Below are 17,146 nucleotides of genomic sequence, written 5' to 3' on the forward strand. Positions count from 1 at the left end.
TGCCACACTTACTCAAAAGTGAAACCAAACTACTATGGCTGTACTGTGACTTCATTTTGAGATAACACAGGTTGAAATGGCCAGCAGATGAATTTCACCAAGAATGGTACTTAAAATCTGAAGGGCTCACATTTTCACACTGTGATTATTTTGTGGGCAACAAAATGAATTTTCACACTAGATAATTATATTTCAAGTGGAAACAATACATATATAAAGGTTTAAAGTATTACGCTACCTGATGCCACAAATCCCTTTATTAATGGAGGTGACAGAGTTGCTTTCAAGTTCTTTCTTTTTTAAGAATCTAAAATAAAATGCTGATCGACAACTGGTCATAAACAGGCAGGAGTTGTTTTTTCTATTTGTTATTTAAATATCGAGTTTTGCTAATAAACTCTTTAATTTCTTCTTGACAAGGGAGTTAAAGATATTACAAATATAGGACATACTAAGATAGTAACAAAATTCAGGAGATGGAAAACAAGAGGGTGTTTAGCGGGGTGGGAAGAGGCTTCTCCAGCAACATAGAGAAAATAATGGAGATATAATTATATCTCCAACACACCACCCTAGTCTATGCAAGTAGACACCAAATCAGCTTGAAAAGACAGTAAAGGAAAAATACATACATCAATAACTAAGAAATTTTCAGAGGAAATGTTTTTATTGATTCTTTTGAGCAAAAAAAAAAAATCAAATGGGTAAAGCTGACTTAATCCTCACTTAAGTGATAATTACATGAAGTTGCTACCAGCTCATGTTCTACAGACCACAAAACACAGTTTACCTTACTTAGGTTACCTTAGTGATCTAGTAATTATTACTTAGGCACAACTCGAATGGCTATGCATATCTAACGAAATATGCTGCCTTTTAACATCTTATCAGAGTGTTAAAAAAAATTCTTCAGGGGAGTGAAAAAAGGTAAGCAAAAGAAAATATAAGAAAAATTCTGTAGAATCTGCATTCTTATATATACTTTTTTAATTATCAAAAGCAAAATTTTCAATTAAAAAATGTTACTTGTCAACATTAAAAATATTTATGTGTCCTAACTTTCCAAAGCCAAATCAGAAATAAGTTCACACTTCGATTTCTAATTATTCACTGATGCATAAATCCAATTGTTCTTTGGAAGTTAAGTTCAATTTAGTAAATAAATATACTTGATTGGGACATTAGGAAATTTGAGGTCTTATCATAGCTCTCTGCCACTAAGCACGAGACCTTGGAACAAATCACAGTATTTATGGACCTTGTTTTCATCATTTATAAAAAGGGGGATATGAACTATCTGAACTCTTAAGAGCATTCCTTATAGTTCTAAAACCCTGTAGATATTATGGGACAGGTTACTTATCGTGAAGTGCCCAGAAAGATTTACAAACTAAATCTTACTTAGCAAGAGACTTCAAATTCAGCAATTAAGATTGCTTGAGATTTTGTCAGAAGTAAGATAGTGGAAACCATCTTGAAACATAAAGCTCATCTAATGTAATCTGACAAGGAATAAATAATCATTTTATATGTTATGCTACTGAGGTAGAAGTATTAAGTCAATTTATAATTTTTAATGAGTTTATGTTTGTTAATCACTTAAATAATAGAATAAGCTGTACTTTGGTACTTGATCTAAGTGTTTTTCAGGAATCAGCTAAAGCTGAAGTCTAGCCATTACATGTCACCTTAGTGATCAATGAACAATTTTGGTAAAAGGTAGCAATGGGGTATAAAAATAGAAGTATCTGGACTACGGGTCAATCAACTTGTCTTTTTTTTTTTTTTTAAATTATTTATTTGGCTGTGCTGGGTCTTAGCCGCGGCATGTAGGATCTTTAGTCGCTGCATGTGGGATTTAGCTCCCTGACCAGGGATTGAACCCAGGCTCCCGGCCTTGGGAGCATGGAGTCCTACCCACTGAACCACCAGGGAAGTCCCTCTTTCTTCATAAATGTTGTTTTTGATAATGAACACTACAGGCATCAGGAAAGTGGGGAGCTAAATCCCAGATTTATTACCTATTAGTAAGTTTTTAAATGTTAAATTCTAAGTAATAGTTTCATTCTTTGTAGAACAAGAATATTTTCTTGTCTACCACACAGAGCAAAAAAAACTAGTAATACACATCTAAGAACTTCTGAAACTCTATATCCTACACAAAAGTTAGGTTATAATATTATTCCTTGTATTTTTTGCACAGCTATATGCTACTATATATTTATTATAACTTTTCCCACATTTAAAGCAGTTTGGCTTATTCTTCAGAAACAAGAAGGGAAATCAATAAAAACATAGAGGCTGGAACATAAATATTATACTAATCAAAATTATTTCAAACTGACAGAACAAAAGGAATTCAGAAAATACTTTTGTCTTTTATCTGCCTAAGTCATTAATCTGACAGTTAAAAATTCATTTTTACCAGATTTTTTTTTTTTTTGCAGTAGGCGGGCCTCTCACTGTTGTGGCCTCTCCCGTTGCAGAGCACAGGCTCCGGACCCGCAGGCTCAGCGGCCATGGCTCACGGGCCTAGTCGCTCCGCGGCATGTGGGATCTTCCCAGACCGGGGCACGAACCCGTGTCCCCTGCATCGGCAGGCAGACTCTCAACCACTGCGCCACCAGGGAAGCCCCATTTTTACCAGATTTTGATCTCTCATAACTGGCATAAAATTAAGTGGTAGTGACCTTGGACTTATGTGCAGTAAACATCTAATCACAGGCTGTCTTTGGCATGTGTCTAACAAACACTGCTTACACCTTTATACATCCTTTACCTCCTACTTTTGTATCAGGGTGTCATTCTCACATGCGCTCCTCCTCGCCCCCGCCCCAGCCTCTCTCTTTTGGCCCCTAGGGAACTATTTCTTCCACTGCTTGTAGATATAAAAATTAAAAGTATTAAACACAAAAATCATCAAATTATAAAACTAAAAAAAAAAACAGAAAGTAAGGCTTTTTGGATAAAATAAATGAAAAACTTTTTTTTCTGCATTCGGTAAGAAAGAAAAGTGTCAATATTGCTATACTGAGGGCACCTGAAAAACGGAACATTTATGGTAATGAAGTTTTCAAAAACTATGCAAGAAAAAAGTACAAAATTTCCATATGATAGCATCATGAAATGTCCCAATTTTGTTCAAATTTTAAGTGATAGATGATATTAGAAAATGGCCTAAGTAGAAAATTACATTTAACATTATAGGTACATTTAAGGTATGTTTTCAAAATGGTATAAAACCAGTGTACAAAACATGCTATTATATACTTAGAAAAAAATTAATTTCTGAAATAGTCCTCATAATTAATTATCTAAATGTTATCTGTTTCAGACAAAAGTTGGAAAGTGCTGAATGTAAAAATTCTCTATTTTGAAGCAATACACTTTTGCCTAGTCTTTAGTTAGGAATGTTTCCCTGACTTATCTTTTTTTTTTTTTTTTTTTTTTTTTTTTTTTTTTTTGGGGGTCGCGGGCCTCTCACTGTTGTGGCCTCTCCCGCCGCGGAGCACAGGCCCCGGACGCGCAGGCTCAGCAGCCGTGGCTCACGGGCCCAGCCACTCCGCGGCATGTGGGATCCTCCCGGACCGGGGCACGAACCCGTGTCCCCTGCATCGGCAGGCGGACTCTCAACCACTGCGCCACCAGGGAAGCCCGCCCTGACTTATCTTAATATAAATGTTTACTAATAATCAGCCAACAGCAATATTCATCAGTTTATTTATGTTAACCATTAGACTCAAATTAACTCTAAGCAGTTATTGCAAATTGTGAATCTTGAGAGGACTTATTAGGAGAGGTGGTAGACAGTAAAATATAGAATCATGAGTAAAAGAATATTAAAATATCATCATCTTTAGGAAGTTCTTAATGCAATTTGTACAGTAAATATTTAACAACTTTTTAAAGACAGACTAAATCACAATCAATCACTCCTAGGTGCCACCTTGCCATGTCAACAGGTTAGTCTTGCCAGGAAAGATGAACATAATAAACTAGAAGTATATACATTTATTCCTTGAATAGTGCTCTGGTTTACACTAATACCAATCCCATCAGAATACTGTAATTATCTGTCATCAAACTAATCCTCACCCATAGGAGAGTGAGGATGAGAATCAAAATACCAGTCTAAATTGTAGCCACATTAAAACAAAAGCAAGGCTAGTCTGGCTTCTGCTAACTTTCGATTCTCCCAATTAAGCACAGATAAAAGGGGGAAGGAGAGTAAGACAGTCAATGGACATACATCATCCCATTTCTTCTCCTTTTTAATTTTGTTAGTTTATATTTGCAAAATGCCATTACTTTTAGAGGACTTGATATATCCTATTAATAAAGTTTCCCAAAGCGTGAGAAAACATTAAGTGATAATTAGACATGGTATTAGTTAACTGAATTGAAGAGTGAGAAAACTAGTCTCTTTCCAATGAAAAGAAAGGTCTCAGTAAGCCTTTGGTAATTTCTTAGCATTGTTAAATCTTCCTTATTAAAACACAAAACGGGTCTGGAGTCAGACACTAACTTTTTTTTTTTTAATATTTATTTATTATTTATTTATTTTTGGCTGCATCAGGTCTCAGTTGCAGCACATGAGATCTTTGTTGAGGCACGCAGGATCTTTCATGGCGGCACTTGGGCTCCTCATTGTGGTGTGTGGGCTTCTCTCTAGTTGTGGCGCAAAGGCTCCAGGACGCATGGGCTCTGTAGTTGTGGCGCATGGGTTCCAGAGTGCTTGGGCTCTGTAGTTTGCAGCACGTGGGCTCTCTAGTTGAGGTGCACGAGCTCAGTAGTTGTGGCGCACAGGCCCAGTTGCCCTGCAGCATGTGGGATGTTAGTTCTCTGACCAGGGATCAAACCCGCGTCCCCTGCCTTGTAAGGTGGATTCTTTACCACTGGACCACCAGGGAAGTCACAGACACTAATTTTTTAAATTTAGTTTATTCACTTTTAGACTTATCTTCTATTTATGGCAAATGATACTGGTCCGTCTGATATGTTAGTAATGTGAAGTTTCCTCTTTAAATAAAATGTTTGGTTAAAAAAGAAAATCGGATCTAAAGAAAGATTCTAGCAAAAGCATGGGTGGTATAAGGTTTGAAAGTTCCTCCTCATAAATGCTGAGGCTCTTCACTCTGACAAAGAATTTCTACCAAGAAAAATTTCCTTCAGTTTTCAACCATGAAAATGGTTTGGTTTATTTTGATCCGATTAATAAAAATCCCATTATCACATGATACTCTTTTAAGATGAATTCTAAAATAATATAGACAAAAGGCTCTAGAAAAATTAAATCTAAAGCCTACTTACTGTCATATAAGTTTTCCACATATACAATTTTGGCTGGATGACAGCTTTAAGGAAAGAGAAGAATTGTATGAAAATGAATGTAGTCTCACCCTGTCATTCCTAAACCTTAATATAAAAGATTTTAGATTCTCTGCTAATGATTCTGAGCCTCTGTCAAGCCAATAGATGACTGTTTTCTGTCTTCAGTAAAATAACCTAGTAGGATTAGTACTGGAGAACTTCTGCGTGAGATTACAGACTTCAGATTCTGATATGTTAACAAAGGAAACCATGCTCCGAAAACCATTTATTCGATAGCACTTACACTTTATTGAAGGAGATCTCCAGGGATAAATCCGCAGTCACTGATACTAACACATAGGCAGAATAATGTAGTTAATAAGTAATTTAAAGCCTGAGTTATATTATTTCTTTTTTAAAGTCAAACATCTGAAACATAGACAGTATTTCTACCTAGGAACTAACTTTCTTTTAAGTCCATAATTTTAGAGCAAGAATGCTAATAGACTCAAATCCTCAGTCCCCAGAATGGCAGGATGGGAGAGGACACAAACAGCTCAACTGTCAAGACAGAAAGGATGAAAATCTCTTCCATGGCAATTTAGTCTTGTTCTAACTCCCACCCTAACCATTCAGATACACTGCAAGACAATCTTTTTTTTTTTTTTTTTTTTGCGGTACGCGGGCCTCTCACTGTTGTGGCCTCTCCCATTGCAGAGCACAGGCTCCGGACGCGCAGGCTCAGCGGCCATGGCTCACGGGCGCAGCCACTCCGCGGCGTGTGGGATCTTCCCAGACCGGGGCACGAACCCGTGCTCCCTGCATCGGCAGGCGGACTCTCAACCACTGCGCCACCAGGGAAGCCCCTAAGACAATCTTTTTATAATGCAGATCTGATTAGATCTCTGCTGAAATCCTTTCAATGGCTCATCACATTTAAGAGTAGGTAACTATGAAGTTCTTCAAGCCCCTGCTTTCCTCTCTAGCCTCATTTCCCACCCCTATTTCTCACCCGAAGGACACCCAGGCACACCAAACTTCTTTATTCTCTACATTTCGCTGAATATTTGATGCTTTCTTTCACTCCAACATTCTTCACACAGCCTGGTACATCAGGCCCCTGCTCCTCTTTATTTAGCCAATTCTTATGTATTCTTTGGGCTTCCAAATCTGGGTTGATCCTCCAGTAGTGTTTTAAACTTCCAATATGCCATGTACTGTGTTATTAAAACTGCCTAGTTATTGTTTCCCCCATAATCTGTCAGTCCCTTAGAAAAAGTCCTAATTTTCTTGTTATGCTCTCATGAACATTCAATAAACATCCGTTAAATGAACAAATCAGTGATGCTCTTGTGACTAGGCCAGATATCACCTATCTGAATATAAGCGCAAGCTTCTAAAACACTAATTAGATAAAAGCAAAGTAAATGATCTGCCTTTTCAGCTTCTTCATGATATTTTCCTAGTTCCTCTTATAGAAGGTTTCAGGCTTGGAGGGGAGAGTCAGTTAACCTATATAATCTCTATCATTCTTTGAATTTTGAGATCAAAATTAGTTGGGTTTAAGCATTGTCCTCAAGATAGGATACTTTTTTTTTTTTTTTTTTGCGGTACGCGGGCCTCTCACTGCTGTGGCCTCTCCCGTCGCAGAGCACAGGCTCCGGACGCGCAGGCTCAGCGGCCATGGCTCACAGGCCCAGCCGCTCCGCGGCATGTGGGATCCTCCTGGACCGGGACACGAACCCGCATCCCCTGCATCGGCAGGCGGACTCTCAACCACCGTGCCACCAGGGAAGCCCAAGATAGGATACTCTTAATTGGATTATTCCAACCAGTAAAAGTAAACTTCCTCTTTAGATTTGGGCAAAACGTTTTAATTTCTTTCATCCAAAAAAGCTAAAAATTGTAAGTATAACATATACAGAAGAAATAATATCAATGTAAATCATTATATGTAACCACAATTATCATCCAGAGACCTGCAAATTACATAGAGAATCTATCTTTTCTTTATCTAATATGACAAAATTGTGCTATGTTAAATTTTCATTTGGAGGGAAAGAACTGCATGCCTTTTGTGTATTTCTGGCTTTTAGAAAGAAAAAAAAAGTAACAAATGAGAAATAATAAGAAGAAAACAAGGCAATACAATAATATACATAAACATAATTAGTAAACTAGTACTTGCTTTCTTGCTTTAAAAAAAAAAAGAAAAACCTATACTAAATAGATGTACTCTATCTACGCTTACCTATTTTTCCCCTGAGCCCCCAGGTGCAGATGTGGCCAGGACACCCCAGGGAATCACCCACAGTCAAGGCATCCCCCCCACCTGCCTTATTTCTTACTGAGAGAAAAAGAGACAAAAATAATGCAAAAATGTTCTGAGCTGGGGAACACCTACACATTATTTTTAAAGTCATAACTCCAAATCCTGATGAAGTACTAAAACACATCCTAAAAGTGATATGTAAACAGAATGTAATTTGCCTTGACCATCCTCTTCGAAGAGTATCCTGGGTTTTGTTTTTGTTTTTAAATACAGTTGGGGATCAGGTAGAGGGGAGGGGGGAGGGGGAAGCTTTGCATCTTGAAACAGTGTTAAAAATAAATTTAGACCAATTTCTGTGGGTATAAACTTTACAGGAAATTGGACTATACTGTTCACTTTATTAGAGTTCTAGTCTGATGAAAATATAAAAAGAAATACATTTAAGTTTTGACAGGCTGGAAAAGAGTAGATTTTCCCCTCTTTCTGTGAAGTGGAAAGTGAATTCTCAAGGTGCCAAACCTTGATAGGAAAGTAGGGATGTTATAACATGTATGTCTTTGCTGGCTTCTTTTTGTAACAGAGGCTGTATTCTACACATATATAAAAAAAAAACAGATATCATGAGGAATCTTGACGAAGAGGCACATTCAAACCATAATACAAAACTCTCTTTAGTGTTTGTCAGTAAAATAGCTTTAAAATATAGTTAACTGCACAGGGTCACTGTAAAGATAAAATAAAAAATGAAATGATCTCTGTGAACAGTCATGATCTTTATGTGCATGTTTTTTTTTCAATTTTAAAAAAATTAACTAATTTATTTATTTTTGGCTGCGTTGGGTCTTCATTGCTGCGCGTGGGCTTTCTCTAGTTGCGGCGAGTGGGGGCTACTCTTCGTTGCAATGCGCAGGCTTCTCATTGTGGTGGCTTCTCTTGTTGCGGAGCACGGGCTCTAGGTGTGTGGGCTTCAGCAGTTGTGGCTCATGGGCTCTAGAGCGCAGGCTCAGTAGTTGTGGCGCATGGGCTTAGCTGCTCCGCGGCATGTGGGATCTTCCCGGACCAGGGCACGAACCTGTGTCCCCTGCATTAGCAGGCGGACTCCCAACCACTGCGCCACCAGGGAAGCTCCCTACATGCATGTTTTGCTGGTACAAAATTTAAAAGTTTTGAAGTGTCATTTTTTCTTGGTGAAAGATTTTAAAGAATTTCTTTTTCCAGGTAACCAAGTAGAAAAATAAAGAGCTCCTGTTAACTGAAACTCAGTTATCCTCTATCCGCAATTAAATTTTTGTAGTGGTTCATTAATACATTTCATGCAGAAGTTTAATTTTTAAGAAATTATACTGCATGTTATGTGAACAGGATATACATTAAGAAAAGCAGCAAAAACGGCACTCTAGGTCTGCAAATTCCATTCACTTAGCTCAGTTAGAAAATCAGACCTTTAGTCTGATGATACCACACTATTTTTGTATAATTATGTTAGCTACCTAGGTTACCAGTTAGAAAGATTTTTGCCATAATGAAGGATGGGACCAAAGATAATATTATTTTCTTCTCTACAACATAAAAAAGTCTCACACTATCAAAGAAAATATACCTTTACATTTTCCCTCCCTGGTAAAAGAGTATGAACCTACAGCTTTTTATATCGCTACCAACTGGGTCTTCTTTAATCTCTTCTCTAATTCATGATTCTTACTGCCTGGCAGTGAGCCACTAGTTTTTAAAGTGATATTGACAGTACAATAAAGCTAAAAGAGTCAGAATAATCTGAGGAGTTGATTTCTTCTGAAAAATGAAAGCTGACAAAAACTATTCCTCCAATGACCAATTCTCTGCCATCATTTGATGTATACTGAGTTTCTCAAATTTTAGGCTACTAAAAAAATAAGTGAGAACAGGTAGGACAAATATATTGCAAAGATGGTAAAGAAGATTAACTGATTCAAAAGACCACTAACAAAGAAATAAGCTTCCTCTAGCCTAATTCTGAATGTTTATGCAAACATCAGAATTTATGCCATCTTTAAGTAAAACTGACAACCATTAAACAGATTCTGCTAAGAGAATGAAAAAGGTTACCAGGAAAAGGTTTTTAAAAAAGTTTTTGATAAGAGGACTCACCATCTGATTTCTAGCAAGGTATAAACTTAACCAAAGATTCATTTAAAACTTCAATTTTCCACGAAGATAAAATACTAACTTTACTATAACTTCAACAAATAAATACCAAATCCTCTACCTTCTAAAAAACATTATAGCATGAATTATAACATATGTATCAAAATGAAACTAGTAATTCCTAAAGCCAACAGTTCTAATTCTATGAATCTACTCTGCAGAGATTTTTGCAAGTCCCAAAAGATGTATGTCAGAGGTTATTACAAATTAGAAATAACCCAAATGTCCACTAATAGATGGTTAAGTAAAATACAGCATCTATATACAATGCATAATCAGAAATATTAAGAACATTATCAGCAATATGTATTTACTGAGAGTGAAGGTGTCTTTCACCTCAATATTGAGTAAAACTAGCATCTATCTGTATAATAGGTACAATGTGATAGCATTTAAGAAAAACTCTATCTATAGCTATAAGATCGCATAGGGCGATGTCTGGTAAGCCACTGTTAATAAACGTTTCTGAGTGTAGGATTTGGTGGCTACTTTTTCTTTGCAGTTTTATTTACTGCTTGTGCATATGTTTGTTTAATTAGCATACATCATTTTTAAAAAACCAACAAAGCTATTTTAAAAAAGATAGTAAAAGCCAAGGTCAAAAGAAATGAACAAAGTATAGTACCTTAAACGGTTGGTGTAGGTATCAACACAGGTCTTCATTTTGGCTAATAATGTACCAACAGAAGTTTGACACTCTGACTGTTCTTCTTCCTCTTCACCATTCTCTGCAGAAAGAGGCAACAATAGGGGCACCATGCACGTACAAGAAGCAATGGCCCGGAGCAATTCCAGCAGAGCTCGATAGAGTGGCACATGTCTTGCCATGTCGAGAACTGTAAGAAGGAAGAAGGGGAAAGCATAAAATGAGCAGATGTGCAATATAAAAGTAAGTCCACAGCAATGTAGCTTCTACTTGGATCTTAAGATTAATTGCTTGGTTGGTAAGTGGACTAAAGTGGATGTTCATGAAGCACCAATGTACAAAGTGTAGCACTTTTAGGGAACTAAAAAAAATGAAAATGGCACAGAGTTGGGGAGACAGCAAGAAATGTAATTAAGTAACTATTTAGTTATATCACACATAAAAATGATTAAATAGTCCAGATAATACATTATGGCAGTAAATACATTTACTTATTTACTTAAAAAAATTATTTATTATTTATTTTTGGCTGCATTGGGTCTTTGTTGCTGCATGCGGCTTTCTCTAGTTGCGGCGAGTGGGGGCTACTCTTCGTTGCGGTGAGCGGGCTTCTCATTGTGGTGGCTTCTCTTGTTGCGGGGCACGGGCTCTAGTAGTTGTGTGGGCTTCAGTAGTTGCAGCATGCAGGCTCAGTAGTTGTGGCACACGGGCTCAGTAGTTGTGGCGCACGGGCTTAGTTGCTCCGCGGCATGTGGGATCTTTCTGGACCAGGGCTCGAACCTGTGTCCCCTGCATCGGCAGGCGGATTCTTAACCACAGTGCCACCAGGGAAGCCCTAAGCTATGATCTTATCCCAGTTATAAAAAGCAACAAACAACATTAATTAATCCTAAATATTAATCTGACCTCTATAAAAAAGAAAAATACTTAGTGTTTTAGATAGCGTGTTCATTAAGAGGTAGAAGATTATTTCCCAATGTTATTAAATAATGTATAGTTATAATACTTTCCTCAGAATTTGCTGTTTCTCCTTACATTCTTTTGAATGGAGTTCTATGAATGTAATTTATGCTCCGTATTACAATATTACCTCCAACTAATCCACACTTCACTGTTCAACATTCTATTCCCAGAAAAATAAAGCCAACTATAAGAAAGCATAGTTGTGTTTTTTGGTTTTTTTTTTTTTTTTTTTTTTTTGCAGTACGCGGGCCTCTCACTGTTGTGGCCTCTCCCGTTGCGGAGCACAGGCTCTGGACGCGCAGGCTCAGCGGCCATGGCTCATGGGCCCAGCCGCTCCATGGCATGTGGGATCCTCCCGGACCGGGGCACGAATCCGTGTCCCCTGCATTGGCAGGTGGACTCTCAACCACTGCCCAACCAGGGAAGCCCAGCATGTTTTTTTATAATATAGTAAATAACATATATTCTTACATTAGAAAAGCAGTAATATAAATTACCTGCTAAATCACATCACGTTAAGTAATTCTAAACATTAAAGTGACAGAGGGTTATTATGTATACACAAAAACTGTCTTAGGGGTTTAATAACAGACACTTTGCCAGGATAACAATCCATGCGATTGAAAATGAGGCAATATTGTGTTATTATAAGACAATAAACTTGGAGAATTAAATCTAAAATGTTCTGAGATATAGATATAAATAAACTAATCGATCCAAAGAATATAAGAAATGATTTGACATAGGAAAGAACTTGCATGAAGAACTTGCTCAAGACTGTATAATCAGTAAAGTGGAGCAAGCAGGATGCACACACAGGTCGTCCAGTTCTGAAGTCCAGACACTTAACTACTGAAATATAACGGCACTCAATAGTCACAGTTTCAGAAAAAAACACTAACATGATTTACCAACAGAGAGGAAAAAAAAGTGTTCTAGGCATGGGAAAAAATTTAATATGGCCTGAAATTCCTCCTAACAGGTTCCTTAAAGCACACTAAAAAGTGCTAGGTGCCTTTAAGCTTTAATCGGTATAGTTCATAATCTTAAATATTTTCAACATACCTTACAGCACAGTCTCAAATTTAGCTACAACATTCAAATGGTAAAATAATAAATTTCCCTCTTAATATAATTTAATTCTCTAGAAACTTTAAGTGGCACTTGTTATTTAAAAAAAAAATCAAAACTCTAATCCAAGCAAAATCACAAAATCATTTCCCGATGAATTATTTATAACTTTCAAAATCAACTTATTGAGGCACAACTTACAGTCAATAAAATGCACTAATTTTAAGTACATATTCAATGATATCTGACAATATACACTCCTGTGTAATCACTGCCAAAATGAAGATACGTAATATTTTTATCATCCCAAACACCTTTGTAGTTAATCATCCTCCTCTGGACAGCTTCAGGCAACCACTCCTATGCTGTCACCTTGGAAAGCAGATAAGCGACAGAGAAAACCAACAATGCCAAATCGGTTCTTTTTTTTTTTTTTAAACATTAAAAAAAAAACACTTACTTATTGATTGATTGATTGCCATGCAGTGCGGCTTGTGGGATTTTAGTTTCCTGACCAGGGATTGAACCCGAGCCCTCGGCAGTTAAAGCACAGAGTCCTAACCACTGGACCGCCAGGGAATTCCCCCAAATCAGTTCTTTAAAAATAAATAGCAAATCTCAATAGCCCCCGTCAGTTAAAAAAAATTGAATTCTTACTTAAAATCCTTTTCATTAAAAAGCTCCATATGGCTTCACAGGTAAATGTTATCAAACACTTAAAAAACACATACTTTTTTTTTTTTTGGCCACACCACGTGACTTGCGGGATTTTCGCTCCATGACCAGGGATTGACACCACCGCCCCCCCCCCCCCCCCCCCCCCCCCCCCCCGCACTAAGCCGGCTGTGAAAGCACCTAGTCCTAACCACTGGACCGCCAGGGAATTCCCTAAAAAACACATACTATTAATTGTATGTGGTGTACTTCAGAAAACAGAGGAAGTGGTAACAACTCATTTTATGAGGACAAAATTACCCAGATACCAAAATAAGACAAAGACATTACCAACAAAAAAAAGGAAGAAAAGAAAAAAGAAACTACAGATGAGTATCCCTCATGAACACAGAAACAAAAAAGTAAAATAAATCACAACCAAGTGGCTTTTATTCCAGGATTGCAAAGTCGACTTTACATTTGAAAAATCAATGTAATTCACCATATTAACAGACAAAATAAGAAAAGCCATATGATCATCTTACCAGATCTAAACAAAGTATTTAATGAAATTCAAAATCCATTGATGATAAAACTCTAACCAAACCAGAAACAGAAGAAAACTGCCTCAAGCTGATAAAGGGAATCTATAAAAAACCCTACATCAACCACCATATTTAATGGTGAAAAGACTGAACACCTTTCCCCCAAACTGACAACTTCTGCAAGATCTAAACAGTACAATAAGAAAAAAAAAAAAAATCTTTTAAAGAAATAAACAAAACTCATAGAAATTGGAAAGAAGAAATAAAATTGTCTGTCTTTAATGTTCATGGCATGATTATCTTTCTATACAGAAATCCTAAGGAATGTAGCACAACTACTGAGTTGTACAAGGTAGTAGCATATCAGGTGAATAAATAAAAATCAACTGTATTCTTATATACCAGTAACAAGAAAATAAAATTTTTAAAAAAGTATAATTTACAATAGCATAAAAAATGAAATTGGGATAAATTTGACAATTTCAGAAGTATAAAAACACTGCTGAGGCTCATTAAAGGAAATTTAAACAACTAGATATACAATGCTCATAGAAGACCCAATATTGTTAATAAGTTAATTCTCTCCAAATTCATGTACAGATTGAATGCAATTCCAATCAAATTTCCAATGGGCTTTTAGTTGGGGGGTAGAAACTGACAAGATGACTCATATATATGGAAATGCAAAGGACCTAGAGAGTCAAAATAATTACAGCTGAATTTTATTTGCCATAAGATTATAAATTCTGCAATTAATGCATCTTAAGAGTTAAGTAAACTTTATAAATATTAACTGGTCAAATGCTTGCCTTTTTTGAAACTATCTGGTAGGACAAAGGAACAAGAAACAAACAAATTTACAATGATACTTTGACTAATAAAATCTCTGAGAGTAGAAATCCTCTAGGTAAAAACAAAACAAAAATACTTCGCAAATCATGCAAAGCCTAATTGTTTAGCTGAATACCTATGACTGACAAAAATACTTCCATGTAGAATTTCTATTCATTCTAGCCCACATAAAAGTTACAAGAGCTTGGGTATATAATCGCTGATGTCCCAACACCAGCCTTTTACTCTTCTCTCCAATTCTGGTAGAAATAGCTAATCTGTGTAAGTTCCAAATATTTTCATACTCTCATCTTCTATTACCAATCTGTCTGTTCATACTTCTAGCTATACATGCTAGATATAATGTTACTGATTACTATTTCTGGATGGTGGTCCATGAGGTAACTTAGGTTAAAATTTATTTTTACTTTCTCCTTCGTGCTTTTAGGCATTGCTTAATACTTATAGCCTGCATAAAACCATGTCTTAAATTTGCTTAAAATAACCTATTATGTGTATATATGTATGTGTTTGGAAAAAATGGGTTAGTGAGCATGTAACTGAAAAGCATGGCCATATGTTTATCTGATGAAGCTGGTGATGGAACTCAAAGGGGTTCATTATGCTACATTCACTAGTTTTACATATTTTGAACTTTTACATAATAAAAAATTTTATTAAATTGTCATGGTCATTAAAGCCAAAGTTGGGGGAATGTTACAAACTGAAGAAGGTGGAAAAGGTTACTAAATGATTCTAGATTAAATTTTGGACAAAAAGCAATTTTTTTCTTTGCTATAGAGGACATAATTGGGACAACAGATGAAATATGTATGGTATCTGTGGATTGGATGATTAGATAGGTGTATTCTATCAATGCTTTTTTTCTGATTTTGGTTACTGTAATGTGGTTATGTAGTAGGCTGCCTTTGTGTTTTAGGAAATAAACAGTGAAATACTTAGGGGTAACAGAGCTATCATATCTGCAACATATGTCTCACAATTGGTGCAGAAAAAATAATGTGTGTATGTATAAAATTTATATATGCTTACATGTATAGATAGACAAAAGAAAGGAAGGAAGTTGGTATCAAACTCCTAGAAAGGCATGGGGTGCGGGGGGACTTCGCTGGTAAGACTCCGTGCTCCCGATGCAAGGAGCCCGGGTTCGATCCCTGGTCGGGGAACCAGAGCCCACATGCATGCTGCAACTAAGAACCCTCATGCTGCAATTAAAGATCCCGCATGCCAAAATGAAGACTCCGCGTGCCACAACTAAGACCCGGTGCAGCCAAAGTAAATAAATAAATAAAATAAATACTTTTTAAAAAAAGAAAGGTGTGGGGAAATAGCCACTCAACATTACTGGTATAATGTCTATGGAGCACAAGTTACAATCTGTCAAAACAACAAATTGGCATACCCTTTGAATCATCAATTCTAGTTAATTCTGAAAACTGATCCTACAGATAAAATTATCAAGGTCACCAAAATTAGTCACTGCAACATTGTTTATAACAGCAAAATAATCCATTTATGTTCATTAGATGGAGCTGTTTCGATTACTAAATATCAATTACGCAGTCATAAAAATGAAGATGTGCCTTATGCTGCATTGGAAAAAATTCCAAAATACCTAAGGTGGGAACAGGAGGAACAAGGAATAGAAATGGGGTTGTATGGGGAATTCCCGGGCGGTCCAGTGGTTAGGACATGGTGCTTTCACTGCCAGGGGCCCGTGTTCAATCTCTTGATTGGGGAACTAAGACCCTACAAGCCTCATGGGTGTGGGGGGGGGGGGGGAAAGAAAGAAAGAAAGAAAGAAAGAAAGAAAGAAATGGGGTTGTATGGTATAGTGCCATTTCAGTAAATATAACAACAACGTAAAAGGTAAGGAAAAAGAATATGTATTCATATTTACTTGTTTTTTATATATACACATATACACACACACACAGGATCTCTATTAAAAAATATAAGAAATTAGTACTATTGATTATCTCTAGGGAGCTAAATTGGTCGGCTAGAGGACAGGTGCAGGAAGACAACCATTTATTAGATACCATCTTAAAACTTTTGAATTTTAAAACAAGTGAAGAATATAATATTTGGATAAAGAAAAAAATGTGTAATTTAATAAAGCTGATTAATGTTACAGGTAAAAGGCACATGATATAGTACATTTAGGTATGTGTTGAATTTTTACTTTCAAGGAATTAATGGATGCAAAATATCCCACTATAAGGATATAGAACAATTAATGAGAGGTTAAAAATTTTATTAGGCTTTTGAAACCTAATTTTTTTTTCGCACCAGCTTGACAGCATGAAGAGTTCAGTGAACCTGCTCCGCCATGAAACAGATACAAATTTTTTAAAAAACATCACCACTCAAGGCCCTAGAAATAGTCCAAAGAGCACACAACAAACTGAGAAAACATTCATTTAAGAAAGTCTACTAAAACTCAGTAAGAAAAACAAGAACCTAAAGTATTTGAACCAAGATCCTACTCTCTTCCTGCTCTCAGCAAGAAAGCAAACTCACCACAGACTGGTAGAACCTGAGCTCCCTCTTCCCCTAGCTTGAGTTAGAAGATTATCTCCCCAGGATGGGAAGATCTCAGCATTTCTCATCCTACCACCAGCTACTTGCTGCTGTGGCTAAGTTTCA

The 17,146-nt window shown here is 36.6% G+C and overlaps 1 protein-coding gene across 9 annotated transcripts in view; it reads right to left on the reverse strand.

The window, feature by feature from the left end:
* Positions 1 to 17,146, reverse strand: part of BIRC6 (baculoviral IAP repeat containing 6) — a 238,238-nt gene that overhangs the window by 31,442 nt on the left and 189,650 nt on the right. For all 9 annotated transcript variants that reach the window (XR_004521845.2, XM_033838758.2, XM_033838755.2 and 6 more), the window contains one exon: positions 10,392 to 10,602. Coding sequence is in view for 8 of the 9 variants with exons in the window: in XM_033838758.2 (XP_033694649.1) it covers positions 10,392 to 10,602 (211 nt within the window). In the remaining variant the exon portion in view is untranslated. The remainder of the gene's footprint in view (positions 1 to 10,391; positions 10,603 to 17,146) is intronic.

This window comes from Tursiops truncatus, chromosome 14 (genome assembly GCF_011762595.2).
Source record: "Tursiops truncatus isolate mTurTru1 chromosome 14, mTurTru1.mat.Y, whole genome shotgun sequence".
NCBI classification, from domain to species: domain Eukaryota; kingdom Metazoa; phylum Chordata; class Mammalia; order Artiodactyla; family Delphinidae; genus Tursiops; species Tursiops truncatus.